The sequence below is a fragment of the Dioscorea cayenensis genome, unplaced genomic scaffold, assembly GCF_009730915.1.
Source record: "Dioscorea cayenensis subsp. rotundata cultivar TDr96_F1 unplaced genomic scaffold, TDr96_F1_v2_PseudoChromosome.rev07_lg8_w22 25.fasta BLBR01000470.1, whole genome shotgun sequence".
Taxonomy (NCBI): Eukaryota; Viridiplantae; Streptophyta; class Magnoliopsida; order Dioscoreales; family Dioscoreaceae; genus Dioscorea; species Dioscorea cayenensis.
The window spans coordinates 1-17,585 of record NW_024086861.1 but is presented as its reverse complement, the minus strand read 5'-3'; the positions used below and the strand labels follow the sequence as shown (position 1 = coordinate 17,585).

General features: G+C 34.8%; 1 protein-coding gene across 1 annotated transcript; it reads right to left on the bottom strand.

Moving 5' to 3' along the window:
- Positions 1-4,336: 4,336 nt before the first annotated feature.
- Positions 4,337-16,041, bottom strand: LOC120254474. Its single transcript, XM_039262571.1, has 4 exons — positions 15,418-16,041; positions 15,012-15,306; positions 12,468-12,535; positions 4,337-5,557 (listed from the first exon to the last, which is right to left on the bottom strand). Exons 1-4 carry the CDS (start codon positions 16,039-16,041, stop codon positions 4,337-4,339), a joined length of 2,208 nt encoding a protein of 735 aa, XP_039118505.1.
- Positions 16,042-17,585: the final 1,544 nt, after the last annotated feature.

Here is a 17,585-nt window from a genome sequence, read left to right as displayed (position 1 = left end):
ATTATTACGTATTGTTTACATTTTGACAAATAGTGTGACTAATGTTCCATTTAAGAGAATTCAACGACTAGACAAATGTGAAGCTAATACTCAATACATTTTTCAGAATGAGTTTTAATCGATTTGCATTCATCTCAATAAACACGCTACATAAAAAATCTTGTTAATGTTCAAAAGGTTGTTAGTAAAGAGTAATAATTTTTCGTTTGAATGATTAGAAAATTGCAAACCTGTTAAATAAATTTATATATATTGTAGGAAAAATAAAAGAAATATTAAATTTTGGTCATTAAATTGATTTTATTTAAAAAAATTATTTAATCACAAACTATTACGGAAACTAAAAAATAACATAAAAGAATGTATAAAGTCACTAGTGTTAAAACAAAGAACCAGAGAAAGAAAACCAAAGAAAAAACAAAGGAGGGTAGAAGGGGAAAACATCCACAGTGGACGACGTTGACTTAGAAGCTCTACCAATGGGCACCATCGAGGGAAACACTGCCTTATTAACCTGACTTGGCCAACAATCTGGAACTGGCTCGGGGTTCAGTATCCGTAAGCACCGACCGCGCCGGATCGCAGGCGACATTTTCGAGTCGAGATCAGTCTAATCTAAAGTCAAGAGATATATCCAAAGTTAGTGCCGAAATTACCAATCTTATAGATAGTAGAATAAAAATCTAGAGTCAGTGGAATATATAGATGTGACTATTGCACTTAGCTCGTATATAGCCCAACAAATGACCCTAGTAAGGAGAAGACCTGGGGTTTGAAAGTGTATTAGCACCCTCTCATCACCCAAGAGGTACAAGCCCAATAGGGTGGTAACTCGTAATACGAAAAGTAACGCGAAATGCGCCAGATCCTACTAGAATAAGAGCAATTAAATGCAGGATGGTCACTCTTCCATTAGCAAAGATTACAGAGGACATAGTACCAAGAGAGTGATCAACAAGGTAACCCCGCCCGCTAAGTTCTATTACAGATTTTACTGCTCGCAACAAACTAAAAAAAAGTTCTTCAATCCTGTCGCTGCAGAACCCTTCTAGAGAGTTCTCACGTCACAATGAGCCCCACTCATCATTGGAGAAAAAGTGCGTAAAAGATTTAAACTAAAAGCCTTTTGTTACATCATCATCTCCAAAATTTAGAATCTCTTCCTTGAGATGAGTCCATGGTTGAAGATCGCCATAGGAGTTCCACAAATTTAGATCTGGATTAAAAGAAAAAGCTACCGAGCTGAGGGATTCTTTTCACCGAAAGCAAAAAGATCCAACTATTTATTCTTCGGAGGAGCCCTCGAACCAAATCAGATCGCTTTCAAAACGGATGCTGTAAATTGATTTTATTTTGAGCAGCATTCAAAGGGTATAAACGTCATTCAATTAAAAAAAATTAATGTGATGAATATGTCCTAGCTTAGATACTGGAATTCTGATGTGATCTTTTACTGCTCAGTATGATAATGTGGATGAGGGAATACAGCGTCTTGATGTCTTGGGTCTTGATTTGTTTGAGCAATGAGTAGTGGAATGAAAAGGTGGCGTACTGTCAGGCATTGTATACCAACCAATAAATACCAGTTTCATTGATTGACTTCCAGCTGGTCTGAGTACCGCCATGCTGTCATACTCCTTTCATGGTTTATGCCGCAACATACGGCCCCTTCTTCCAGTGTGCATCCCAAGCCTACTTTTAGCTTCCAGGTCCATATTATCACATAACCCCTAGCTTCACATTAAAATATATATATACACTATTTAAAAAATCATTCATCCACTATGCTTTTAATTGAGAATCTAGAAATGCTATTTAAAAATTAAATTATCTCATCCATCTGCGCTTAATTGAGAATCAGAGATGCGAATCAAAAAGAGTCCCTAGCGTATTAATTTTATTAAAATGTTTTATAAAGATTTTTATTATTTTAAAATTTAAACGCACAACGTAGTAGTAGTCGAAAGTATCTTAACGGCTGAGAGGAAATTAGACCAATCTTTATGCTAGTTGAGTGAGTTCACATAAATTAAACGATCAATCACAAGACGCATTACACGCTGAATTACCGCGCTTCAGGATAGAGAGGTACCAGGAACGTGCCGAGGTTGCGCTATACAATTTATTGAATTATATATAAACGTGTGTTTTTCTCGCTCGCTTTGTTGCCGTGTAAATCGCTTTTTCCCAGTGCTTCATATTACACTGTCTCCTTCCACTACTCTAGTTACCATGAGTTATTTCTATTATCTTATTCTTTCATTAATTTTTATGTCTTCAATATATACGACGGTTCCAAGGAGTGAAAGAGTGGTAAGGAGAATCACTCAAAAACTGACGTAAAGATCGACACGATACACAATCATGTAAGAGAAAAGATATTGGCATAAATTGGTAACCCAGCTCACATAGACAACGCTTTGCCCAACCGGCTAAACCCAAGAAACAATCCACTAAAAAGAGGCTTAAAAATAAAAGAGTACAAACACACCTCCTCACTCTTCTCGTACCAAACAAAACATCCTCCCAAGAGCTAACCGCGCCCACTCTCCCCGACTCTGTGCAAAGCGGCTCACCTCCTATGTGGCCCATCCTAACTCAAAGCAGACATCTATACATGCACCCACGAGTGTCTCAAACTCAAATCCTCCTCTTTTATAATTCTCGCGCTTTCCTCGAACTCGGACACTTTCAAAAGTTGGGACGTTGCAACACCGCCAGCAACATACGACCCACATTACTCCAATGACGACCGAAGTTTTAGCCAGCTAGCACCCGAATTCGCGACCTCTCAACCTTCCTTGCCTCCTTCAAATCGCCACTGTAGCTTAGCCTCGACTATACCCAAGCTCCCTCCTCCTCGCGTCAGAGCCGCCTCCTTCCTCACGCCACTTCGAGAGGTCACCCTCTCCTCGAGGGACGTGCCTCTACCACAAGGCACACGCAACCATCTCAGCACCAAAGATGATCACCGAATATCTCAGATCTTTTTCCAAACTCTGGCCCAAGTTTGGTCTTCCCAAATGATCTTCGCTTCGACTCATGGAAATATTGAACTTGATCTCATCTTCATCCAAGGTTAGCCTTCAATATCTCTCAAAGCATGATCTTCAATCATCCATGCTCTAATCGTATCTCATGTAATCTTCAATCAATCTCCATATCTCGATTAGAATCCTTGAATAACTCCTGCCATAATTAGCTCGTAAATCATCTTTCAAATTGTGTTGTAAATATGGTTTTGATAATTTTATCTGGGCTTGTCCTTGCCTAACTTAGTTTGTGCCTTCAAATAGATATACACTCAAACTAAGCTTTGTGTCTTCTAATAGCTTTACACCAAAATAAGTTCCATACAATCTTCATAATCTTAAATTCTTGCCAATGTTAGAATATTCCTCTCCCTCTTAAAGATAGATCTTTCCTAAAAGGAGTTCTATTAAAGATATGGTTTATCATCCCTAGATCTTTACCAATGATGATCAAACCATACCTTAAATAAAAACTTACCTTTTTTGAAGAAATCCTTTTAATTTGATGCACTTTTTAAAAATAGTTGATCATCACATGACTTCCATTGAGAGGAATATCTTTTAAACATCATCTTCATCATGATCTTCTAATTCTTGTAGCTTCACATGTCATGATATCAATATTTTACCACATCACTTTCCTCTTGCCATGTCACAATTTGGCTTGTCAAATAATGTCAATCTATGACGTCAGTCCTAACAATATATATAACTATATTTTTGAGACAAATCCCTGATCATTTTAGGGTTTTAAAATTTTTACAAATATCAAGTCTTTTTTTTCTTTTTTAAAAGTTATTTCAACTTTTTAAATTATTTTTCATGCACTATTAACTCTCTTAAACCCATCTCCGTGGTTAAAAACAGAATTTTAAAAATAAAACTGAAATTATAAAAAATTGACAACATGAGATAAGTGCCATGTAAAAAAAATTGAAAGAGAATCAGTAATTGGAATGGGATAAAATACTATCAGTAATTAGAGTGGCATGTAAATGCTTCATTATTTACATGTTTACATGAGTTGAAAGTCTTTTTGATTAATTTTTAATATTTGATATTTTAATTTAAAATAAATAAATTATATATGGATTTTGATTTGGATAGTGAAGTTAAAAGACATTGAGTTTGACGTTTTAACTTGCAATTTACCTATTAGATGTCACCTAATCAATGGCGGAGCCAGAAATTACAGGGAGGGGGGGCGAGTTGCAAATTTAAAAAAAAATTCAAAAAAATTATAAATCAAAAAGTTCAAATAATACATTAAGAAAATTATTTTAAAACACAAAACAAAAATACCACTAATTACTGCGAGGAGGAAGTTGAATCCTTCGATTTTGCATGTTTTGAAAACATTGCAATATTATGTCTTCATCAATTTTAGCAAACATTTCTCGCTCAATATAGCAAACCATCATATTGTTCAACCATTCATCGCCTATTTTGTTTCGTAAATCTGTTTTGATGATATTCATTGCTGAGAATGCTCTTTCAACTGTTGTTGTTGCCACTGGTAAGATCAATGCCAATTCGATAAGGCGATAAACCAATGGAAAAGTCAAATGTTTATCAAACTGAACCATTTTCACAGCAAGACTTGTTAGATCATGACAATTTGAAAAATCAGAATTTCTTCTCACATCATGAATATATATGCGAAGTTGCTCTTTCAAGATAAGATGATCGGATGTGGAGAAATCATCAGAGTAAATTTGAGCAAGTCGAACAAGCATACCATGATCAAATCTGGAAAAAGAGTTTCTTGGATCAAGACAAGCAATACATCTTAATAACTCTGTAGAAGTTTCACTAAATCGGTTATTCATCTCAGTAGTAAGTAAATCAATCACGGCAATAAAGATCTCCGCATGATAATGATGGTAATAAGTAACCAATTGCCCTCCACGTCTCGAACAACCTCGAACTGATATACTATCTTCCATATTCGGCACTGAAACTGACATTGCAACACAGAAACTCTTGACTTCTTCTAAAAATATACCCCATCCATTTTCTCTCAAGTCTTGCATAAGTTCTTTGACAGTTACAATCAACCCCATTGCATTAACAATGTTTTGATCTTTCTGCTGCAAGGCATTTGACAGGTCATTAGTTAATCCCAATACTTTGATCATCAGATGCAAGATAAATATAAATTCAAAACTCTCCATCCTTTGTATCAAACCCGATGCTATGACTCTTTGTTCTGCAACATTCCCATCATTACACACATTCTCTAACACCTCTAATACTGACTCCCACATAGTAAATAGCCGGATTAAAGTTGTATAATGTGTGCCCCACCGAGTATCACCAGGTCTTGCAAGATTAGTCTCTTGATGTTTGCCCCTTCCTGAAAAGATTTCACCTTTCTCCAATTTCTCCACAATCTTATCATGTTGTTTCTGAAGCAACACATCTCTCCTTTTGCAAGAAGCCCCCACAATGTTCACAATCATAGTGACATAGCTGAAAAAATCACTAATAGCCAAAATGCCTTTAGCAACAGAAACGACAACCAACTGCAATTGGTGGGCAAAGCAATGAACATAAAAGGCAAATGGATTTTCATTCAAAATTAATGTCTTCAACCCATTAAATTGCCCTTTCATATTAGAAGTGTCACACTCACCCCTTCCACCGAGGTAAATGTGGCACCCATCAGTTAAAAATCCCTTTTAACTGGAAACTGACGCCTCTCAAAAACCAAATCAAACTTACAAATCACATTTTACAACTTCACACCAACTACAGGTTCAAATACATAAATACCATGAATACAATAACTCAAATTTGCGGGTACAACCGCTACAAGATCACAACAACAATAAATAGAAAGAAAGATATGGGACACATCGCAATCTTGGACTCAACCCCGACTAGCACTATAGTCGAACGAGCAATCTAGGGTCCTTCTCCCCGCAGCTTACAAAGACATTCAGCTGGCTCAGTAGTGGCTTAATAATTTTAAATACTTAAATACAATGTATATGAAGTATATAAATACCAACTGCTCAAATAATTTTCCAACTTTTTCCAAAAATACCGTAATTCTAGCAAAAATACAATTCTTAAAGATCTCTTGAAACATAAATTCAACATAAATCAACATCAATTTGATTTTCTCAGAACACAAATTTTGTGAGAGTCCGGTCTCATCACAATTCAAAAAAATATAACATAAATCTCAAATTCAAAAATAAAGCAATACCCAACACTCACCCAAAGATAACATGGTCTAGAAAACTCTCTAAACCTTCGCCGTGGCCGCGGCTAGGTTCAGAGTCGCAAGGAACTCATGTCCCTCATCGCTGACCCATCTGGCTCACCGGCCGCGACCCCGGCCACCCGATGAATATCCAGCCCGTGGCCTCGCACTCCCACCCCGAACCGGCCCCTCGTAGTAATCAACACCCTGTGTCCACCACGCCACCTCTAAAGGTCGGGCCCGTGGGGACCCACTCATCGCAGAAGTCGGGCCTCAGCCCGTCACCATAAAAAGCCATCAAGTAAATACAAAGAATAATACCATCTCAGAGTAAATCATAACACGTGATCCTTTTCCGTGACAAGTATTCACATCACTGAAATAAACATTATTTTCCACAAAGCCAATGCCAAAAGTATAACAACGATAATGCCAAGAAAGCCTCAGATTCATCGATACCATTCCTATACCGTGAATGAAAACCAATTCTACTAACAATCGCCGATAAAACATCTTTTAATATGCTCACATGGTTTCGCAAATCACTCCAAATCAAAGCATATATACCCATAAAAAATAAATACAAGAATTGAATAATTAAATCACATATACATGTATTTTCACTATTCACAAATACGTATAATTATACAAAACTGATGTATCAATACTGTTATCATGGCACATCGTAGGAAAAATAAATATAAGTATATTTCGACCTTTATACGCAATTAAACATGATAAAATGAAATACTTAAACATTTATTTCCAAAAATACTAGCTATTAAACAATTATTTCAAAAATAATAATAATAATTTATTTATTTAAAATAATAGCCACTACCAACTCACCCTGGGTCTCCTTGGGCTTTTTCACTAGACCCTGAACTCCCTTCCAAAAACCGAACAACACCTAATAGAATAATATAATAAAAAAATAAATAACATATTTAAACTCAAAAGAAAAATACAAAAAAATAATAATCAACTCTCTATCGGGCCCACTCACTCCAATCTGTTAAAACCCGACCTCGATAGTCCAATTGGCTTTCAGCTGTATTTAAACCAACTCGCTTTAGACTAAACACAGCCTAAACCAATCTGAACCAATCTTAATTCCCCCGAACCAAGCTTAATCTGCACTCGAACCAAACTCAATTTCACTCGAACCAGCTTGAACCAATTCAATTCTTATTCAAAAATCCATTGAACCAACTTGGTTCAGTCCAAAAACCCTTAACCTAAAATCAACTGAACCAAACCCAACCCATTTCAACTTGATTTGATCAAGCCCAACTCAACCAAATCAACTTGGCTAAACCCAACCAATTCCAATCCAACCATCATCATTAACACCTTAATCATCGTAATAATCAACTTAATTAACTAAACCAAACCCTAATCTCGGTGCTACAGTATTTGCTACAGTAAAACCGAAAATCTCATCCTCCATTTCAAGCAATTTCAACTCAAATACAAGATTTTTCCAAATAACTTCAAGCATTCATCATCCATCAACAACAAACCATGATTATTTCTACTCAAATCTATCATTTTCTTCATCAAATAACCAATATATACATATATATACATGCATACATACATCCATGCCAAAAATAATACAAGGAAGCCTCTTACCAAGCCAAGTCATCCCTCCGGCGAGCTCCCTCCGACGATCTCCAAGTTTTTCTCTTTAAAAACCTCTAATTTCTCTCATTTCTTCATAACTCGGGTTACATCAGAAAGAAAACTGGTGAGAAGAAGATGAACAACACAAGCCCTAGATTTTTTTCTCAATTAACTCTTCAGCCGAAATTCACTTTTTAGTCCCCTGAAAAACATAATTTCTTACAAAACAGTCTCTGAAAAACTCCCAAATGGTCCTTGAATTATGAAATACTATTCTTAAAAGGTCCTTTCAAATTATCCAATGGTCCCTAGATTATAACACAACATTTCAAAAAAAGATCCCTCCATCTTACCTTTTCAGTCCTTGGTTTCCATAAACATTTCATATCCATCCTTTTCATTTATTCTTTAACCCAAAAATCTTTTAAAAAAACTTTTTACACTTTAGGTCCTTATTCTTTCCACTTGGGGTTTCTCAACAAGATTACTCTCAGAGAAAAATCTTATCAGAACTAAAAGTAATACCCTCGAATATATTTTCCAAATGTATCCAAAGGTTCAGGGTATTACAATTCTTCCCCCTTAAGAAAATTTCGTCCTCGAAATTTCTTAGCATACATTAATCTGATATCACCGAATTTCGCTACTTGTTCCAAGACCCCGCTTCTCTTGCTACAACCGCTCAATAGTAAATAATCACACTCGCGAAATCACTATGTATCGCTCAACAAACAACACGCCAAACACACTTCTTTGGCATCTTCAAGTCAACTCATTTTTGGATAAAAAAACAATCTCACTAAATATCTCAACCCATGATCCGGATCACAAAGACACTACTCACCTCTTTGTCTCAAATGTCAAAAATCAACTATCGCCCCTCAATCCCAATACGCAACTTAGGTTTTAACCCGATCGGAGACTCTAAATACTTCTATCGGGCCCCTTAACTTTACTGTCTAATCACTACTAACCTCCAAGTCTAGATACGACTTCTAAACTTAAGCTCGGATCACAACCCGTGATCTCTACCAAACCCGGATATCTCAACCCACACTCGATACTCAAAAAGATGTCACACTCACCCCTTCCACCGAGGTAGAATGTAGCACCCATCGCTTAAAAAAATCCCTTTTAACCTGAAACCGACGCCTCAAAACCAAATCAAACTTACAAATCACATTTTACAACTTCACACCAACTACAGTGTTCAAATACATAAATACCATGAATACAATAACTCAAATTTATGAGTACAACCGCTACAAGATCACAACAACAATAAATAGAAAGAAAGATATGGGACACACTCGCAATCTTGGACTCAACCCCGACTAGCACTATAGCTCGAACGAGCAATCTAGGGTCCTTCTCCTCGCAGCCTACAAAGACATTCAAATTGGCTCAGAGTGGCTTTAATAATTTTAAATACTTAAATACAACGTATATGAAGTATATAAATACCAACCGCTCAAATAATTTTTCCAACTTTTTCCAAAAATACCGTAATTCTAGCAAAATACAATTCTTAAAGAACTCTTTGAAACATAAATTCAACATAAATCAACATCAATTTGATTTTCTCGAAAAACACAAATTTTCAGTGAGAGTCCGGTCTCATCACAATTCAAAAATATAACATAAATCTCAAATTCAAAAATAAAAGCAATACCCAACACTCACCCAAAGATAACATGGTCTAGAAAAACTCTCTAAACCTTCGCCGTGGTCACGCTAGGTTCAGAGCCGCCAAGGAACTCATGTCCCCATCGCTGACCCATCTGGCTCACCTGGCCGCTGACCCCTGGCCACTCTGACGAATATCCAGCCGTGGCTCTGCACTCCCACCCGAACCGCCCTCGTAGTAATCAACACCCTGTGTCCACCACGCCACCTCTAAAGGTCGGCCCTGGGGACCCACTATCGCAGAGAGTTCGGGCCTCAGCCCGTCACCATAAAAGCCATCAAGTAAATACAAAGAATAATACCATCTCAGAGTAAATCATAACACGTGATCCTTTTTCCAGACAAGTATTCACATCACGGAAATAAACATTATTTTTCCACAAAGCCAACGCCAAAAGTATAACAACGCATAATGCCAAGAAAGCCTCAGATTCACGTATACCATTCCCTATACCGGGAATGAAAACCAATTCTACTAACAACGCCGATAAAAACATCTTTTAATACGCTCACATGGTTTCGCAAATCACTCCAAATCAAAGCATATATACCCATCAAAAAAATAAATACAAGAATTGAATAATTAAATCACATATACATGTATTTTCACTATTCACAACACGTATAATTATACAAAACTCGATGATCAATACTGGTTATCACTGGACATCGTAGGAAAATAAATATAAGTATATTTCGACCTTTATACGCTAATTAAACATGATAAAATGAAATACTTAAACATTTATTTCCAAAAATACTAGCTATTAAACAATTATTTCAAAAATAATAATAATAATTTATTTATTTAAAATAATAGCCACTACCAACTCACTCCTGGGTCTCCTTGCTTTGCTAGACCCTGAACTCCCTTCCAAAACCGAACAACACCTAATAGTAATAATATAATAAAAAAATAAATAACATATTTAAACTCAAAAGAAAAATACAAAAAAATAATAATCAATCTCTATCGGGCCCACTCACTCCAATCTGTTAAAACCCCGACCGTGATAGTCCAATTGGCTTTCAACAGTATTTAAACCAACCCGCTTTAGACTAAACACAGCCTAAACCAATCTGAACCAATCTTAATTCCCTCGAACCAAGCTTTAATTGCGACCGAACCAAACTCAATTTCACTCGAACCAGCTTGAACCAATTCAATTCTTATTCAAAAATCCATTGAACCAACTTGGTTCACTCCAAAACCCTTAACCTAAAAATCAACCGAACCAAACCCAACTCCATTTCAACTCGATTTCGATCAAGCCCTCAACTCAACTAAATCAACTTGGCTAAACCCAACCAATTCCAATCCAACCATCATCATTAACACCTTAATCATCGTAATAATCAACTTAATTAACTAAACCAAACCCTAATCTCTGTGCTACAAGATTTTGCTACAAGAAACCGAAAAATCTCATCCTCCATTTCAAGCAATTTCAACTCAAATACAAGATTTTTTTCCAAATAACTTCAAGATTCATCATCCATCAACAACAAACCACGATTATTTCTACTCAAATCTATCATTTTCTTCATCAAATAACCAATATATACATATATATACATGCATACATACATCCATGCCAAAAATAATACAAGGAAGCCTCTTACTAAGCCCAAGTCATCCTCCCATGCAGCTCCCTCCGACGATCTCCAAGTTTTTTTCTCTTTAAAAAACCCTCTAATTTCTCTCATTTCTTCATTTTTTACTCTCGGTTATCAGAAGCAAAAATGGTGGAGAAGAAGATGAACAACACAAGCTCTAGATTTTTTTCTCTCAATTAACTCTTCAGCCGAAATTCACTTTTTAGTCCCTCGAAAACATAATTTCTTACAAAACAGTCTCCTAAAAACTCCCAAATGGTCCTTGAATTATGAAATACTATTCTTAAAAAGGTCCTTTCAAATTATCCAATGGTCCCTAGATTATAACACAACATTTCAAAAAGATCCCTCCATCTTACCTTTCAGTCCTTGGTTTCCATAAACATTTCATATCCATCCTTTTCATTTATTCTTTAACCCAAAATCTTTTAAAAACTTTTACACTTAGGTCCTTATTCTTTCCACTTGGGGTTTCTCAACAAGATTACTCTGTAGAAAAATCTTACTGCAACTAAAGTAATACCCTGAATATATTTTCCAACAGGTATCCAAAGGTTCAGGGTATTACAATTCTTCCCCCTTAAGAAAAATTTCGCCTCGAAATTTCTTAGCATACATTAATCTGATATCACCGACTTCGCTTACTTGTTCCAAGACCCCTTTCTCTGCTACAACCGCTCAATAGTAAATAATCACACTCGCAAATCACTACGTATCACCAACAAACAACACGCCAAACACACTTCTTTGGCATCTTCAAGTCAACTCATTTTGGATAAAAACAATTCCGTCAAATATCTCAACCCATGATCCTGATCACAGTACACTACTCAGCTCTTTGTCTCAAATGTCAAAAATCAACTATCAGCCCCTCAATCCCAATACGCAACTTAGGTTTTAACCCGATCGAGACTCTAAATACTTCTATCGGCCCTTAACTTTACGTCTAATCACTACTAACTCTCCAAGTCTAGATACGACTTCTAAACTTAAGCTCGATCACAAACCCGTGATCTCTACCAAACCGGATATCTCAACCCATGACCGATACTCAAAAAGATGTCACACTCACCCCTTCCACCGAGGTAAATGTGGACCCATCGCTTAAAAATCCCTTTTAACCGAAACCGACGCTCTCAAAAACCAAATCAAACTTACAAATCACATTTTACAACTTCACACCAACTACAGTGTTCAAATACATAAATACCTATGAATACACATACTCAAATTTATGAGTACAACCGCTACAAGATCACAACAACAATAAATAGAAAGAAAGATATGGGACACACTGCAATCTTGGACTCAACCTGACTAGCACTATAGTCGAACAGGCAATCTAGGGTCCTTCTCCCGCAGCCTACAAAGACATTCAGTTGGTCAGAGTGGCTTAATAATTTTAAATACTTAAATACAATGATATGAAGTATATAAATACCAACTCGCTCAAATAATTTTTCCAACTTTTTCCAAAAATACCGAATTCTAGCAAAAATACAATTCTTAAAAGAACTCTTGAAACATAAATTCAACATAAATCAACATCAATTTGATTTTTCTCGGAAAACACAAATTTTGTGAGAGTCCGGGTCTCATCACAATTCAAAAAATATAACATAAATCTCAAATTCAAAAATAAAGCGATACCCAACACTCACCCAAAGATAACATGGTCTAGAAAAACTCTCTAAACCTTCGCCGTGGCAGGCTAGGTTCGAGCCGTCGAGGAACTCATGTCCTCATCGTTGACCCATCTGGCTCACCCGTCGCGTGACCCCGGCCACTCGATGAATATCCATCGTGGCTCTGCACTCCCACCCTCGAACCGGCCCCTCGTAGTAATCAACACCCGAGTCCACCACGCCACCTCTAAAGGGTCGGCCCTGTGGGGACCCACTCATCGCATGAGTCGGGCCTTAGCTCGTCACCATAAAAAGCCATCAAGTAAATCAAATGAATAATACCATCCATGATAAATCATAACACGGGATCCTTTTTCCGAGACAAGTATTCACATCACGGAAATAAACATTATTTTTCCACAAAGCCAATGCCAAAAGTATAACAATGCATAATGCCAGAAAGCCCGGGATTCACGTATACCATTCCTATACCGTGAATGAAAACCAATTCTACTAACAATGCCGATAAAAACATCTTTAATATGCTCACATGGTTTTCGCAAATCACTCCAAATCAAAAGCATATATACCCATCAAAAATAAATACAAGAATTGAATAATTAAATCACATATACATGTATTTTTCACTATTCACAAATCACGTATAATTATACAAAACTGATGTATCAATACGGTTATCATGGCACATCGTAGGAAAAATAAATATAAGTATATTTCGACCTTATACATGCAATTAAACATGATAAAAATGAAATACTTAAACATTTATTTCCAAAAATACTAGCCATTAAACAATTATTTCAAAAATAATAATAATAATTTATTTATTTAAAAATAATAGCCACTACCAACTCACCCCGGGTCTCCTTGGGTTTCTTGCTAGACACTGAACTCCCTTCCAAAACCCGAACAACACCTAATAGAATAATATAATAAAAATAAATAACATATTTAAACTCAAAAGAAAATACAAAAATAATAATCAACTCTCTATTGGGCCCACTCACTCCAATCGGTTAAAACCCGACCTCGCATAGTCCAATTGGCTTTCAGTTGTATTTAAACCAACTCAGTTTAGACTAAACACAGCTAAACCAATCTGAACCAATCTTAATTCCCCTGAACCAAGCTTAATTGCACTGAACCAAACTCAATTTCACTGAACCAGCTTGAACCAATTCAATTCTTATTCAAAATCCATTGAACCAACTTGGTTCAGTCCAAAACCCTTAACCTAAAATCAACTGAACCAAACCCAACCCATTTCAACTTGATTTGATCAAGCCCAACTCAACCAAATCAACTTGGCTAAACCCAACCAATTCCAATCCAACCATCATCATTAACACCTTAATCATCGTAATAATCAACTTAATTAACTAAACCAAACCCTAATCTCGGTGCTACAGTATTTGCTACAGTAAAACCGAAAATCTCATCCTCCATTTCAAGCAATTTCAACTCAAATACAAGATTTTTCCAAATAACTTCAAGCATTCATCATCCATCAACAACAAACCATGATTATTTCTACTCAAATCTATCATTTTCTTCATCAAATAACCAATATATACATATATATACATGCATACATACATCCATGCCAAAAATAATACAAGGAAGCCTCTTACCAAGCCAAGTCATCCCTCCGGCGAGCTCCCTCCGACGATCTCCAAGTTTTTCTCTTTAAAAACCTCTAATTTCTCTCATTTCTTCATTTTTTTACTCTCGAGTTCATCGTAGTAAAATGGTGGAGAAGAAGATGAACAACACAAGTCCCTAGATTTTTTTCTCAATTAACTCTTCAGCTGAAATTCACTTTTTAGTCCCCTCGAAAACATAATTTCTTACAAAACAGTCTCTGAAAAAAACTCCCAAATGGTCCTTGAATTATGAAATACTATTCTTAAAAAGGTCCTTTTCAAATTATCCAATGGTCCCTAGATTATAACACAACATTTCAAAAAGATCCCTCCATCTTACCTTTTCAGTCCTTGGTTTCCATAAACATTTCATATCCATCCTTTTCATTTATTCTTTAACCCAAAATCTTTTAAAAACTTTTACACTTAGGTCCTTATTCTTTCCACTTGGGGTTTCTCAACAAGATTACTCTGTAGAAAAATCTTACTGCAACTAAAGTAATACCCTGAATATATTTTCCAACAGGTATCCAAAGGTTCAGGGTATTACAAGAAGCTCCATCATACCCCTGCCCTCTCAATCTAGAAATAGATAAACCATAACGGGCAAACAATCCATCCAAAGCTGTCTTTAATGAAGAGGCTGAAGTATCGGCAACATGTTCAACAGCAAGAAATCTTTCAATTACTTGGCCTTGCTTGTTCACAAACCTCACAATCACAGCCATTTGCTCTTTTATTGATTTGTCATGAGACTCATCAAGAAGTATAGAGAAATGACTATCTCCAATCTCATCAATAATGACCCGTGTGGTCTCTTCTGCACAAGCCCTTACTAACTCCTTCTGTATTTGTGGAGAAGTCATTTGATTATTTCCAGGAGCATTTTCATTAATCACACGACCAACACTTTCAACTTCCGTCCCATACCAATTCAAAGATCTCTAGAAAGTTACCCCTATTTGTGGAACTAGAAGATTCATCATGTCCACGTAAAAAGTAAGACCTCGCAAATGTAAGAAATCTAACAACACGTAAAAAGCAGCAGTGACACGAGCTCTATATGCAATCTCCATCTCTCTGTTATGAGAAGAGAATATGTGTGACACACTTTGTCTCTGATTTTTGAAATCCTCACAATGTCGCCTTGCATTGTTGTGGTTGCTATTAACTCCTCCAACATGCTCAGTGAAAACTTCCATGGCCTTCTTCCAATTGCTAAACCCTGTCTTTGTGAAGGCATCAATCCCAAGTTTATCTCCCCTTGATTGCTTAAAAAGATAACAATAGAAACAATAAGCTGCATCTTTCTCCACACTATATTCCAACCAATCAAATTTCTGAAACCACACTTCTTTAAAGCTTCTCAAATCTTTTCCTTGTTGTTTTCTAGGAAAATTGTGACCAACTGGTTGACATGGACCCATTAACAAATACTCTCTCCTTACTTGATCTCTTATTCCTATGTCGTACTCTTCAATTGGTTTTTGAAGCCCTGGGTCGGCGATAATATCACTCGGATCAAACTCAACACGGCTTTTCTTTTGTGGAACAGTACTTGCATCAGACGTTGAACTCATTCTTGCTTCAATGCTTTTTGGTATAGATTTAAAAAACCTCTCCATATCTATGAAATTGATCAAATTAAATATATAAATGAATTGAACTAAATCATAAATTCATAAATTGTTCAATCAAATATGTGTAACACTAAATTGGATAGTTTCTATTAATCATATTGGACTAGGTTTACACCGTAACTCATAATATTTAAAATAAAATTATAGTATAAATTTAAATTTGGAGAACAATAAGTTAGAATCCAATAAATAAAATAAAAACATAATTACAAATTTACAATATATCATTATAAAATAATTTTTTTATCCATTATAACTTATACTAGTTATATAAATGTATATAATATTTAAATTAAAAAGGTCTTATTTAACAGAATTATGATGAGTGAGATAGTTAAAATTCAATAAACACAAAAAAAAAATTACATTTTATCATTATGGTTATAAATTATAGTTAAATAATTATAAATAGTATTTTAAATTAAAAAATTATTTTGAAGAAATATGATAAGTTTCATTATACGTTTAAATATATTATTTAAAATAAAAAGTATAAATTTAAATTTTTTGAGAAACAATAAATTAGAATTCAATAAATAAGATAAGAGGATAATTACAATTTATTATTATCTTAGTTATTACTCATACTAGTTATATAAATATAAATAATATTTTAAATTAAAAAAACTTATTTAATAGAATTATAGAATTATGATGAGTTTGTATGAATTTGATGATTATGTTAAGTGGATATAACAACATATGTTATTTAAATTAATGATTATATTTTAAATAAATTTTCTCAATTTATTTCGATAATTTTAAAAATTCTAATTTGTATTATTTTTAAAATTTAAGATCTTACTAATTAGAGATGAACTTTTATTTTAAAGCGATAACTTATATTTAAAAAAATTTTAAAAGATAAATTTTTTTTATTTATTAGTAAATCACAAATTTTGATTTTTAATATCACTCAAATCTATAAATTAAATTAATGATATCAATTTACATGATACATCTCTACATCTAACAATCAATAATATGATATCAAATTATCAATCCACATATTACATTAATCAATTTTAATTCATAAACATTTCAAATAATTTTGTAAAAATTATTTCATAAATGACAAAAAAATAAATAAATAAAGAAACAAATAAGAAGATTAAAAAAAAAATTCACCTGCCAAACAAAGAGATTAAAAAAGTTGAGAGAAAAATAGATGCTTGGGATTATAACTTCAAAAATCTCTAATCCCTGTGTTCACAACACTTTGAAGAAGGATGAAATTGGATGAGAATTGATAACAAACACCAACAAAAATCTGAATCCTCTCAAAAAAATATATATATAATATTTAATAACACTAGTACTATGTACTAACGGATATCTCACAACTTTACAAAATTTGCAAAAAAACACGTTTCAAAAATTTTATTGGTTTGCAAAGTAACACGTTTCAAAAATATTAGTGGCTATTTTTAAATATGATTAGACCGCTTCTATCCCAATTCCAAAGCATTTTTACAGCGACGCCA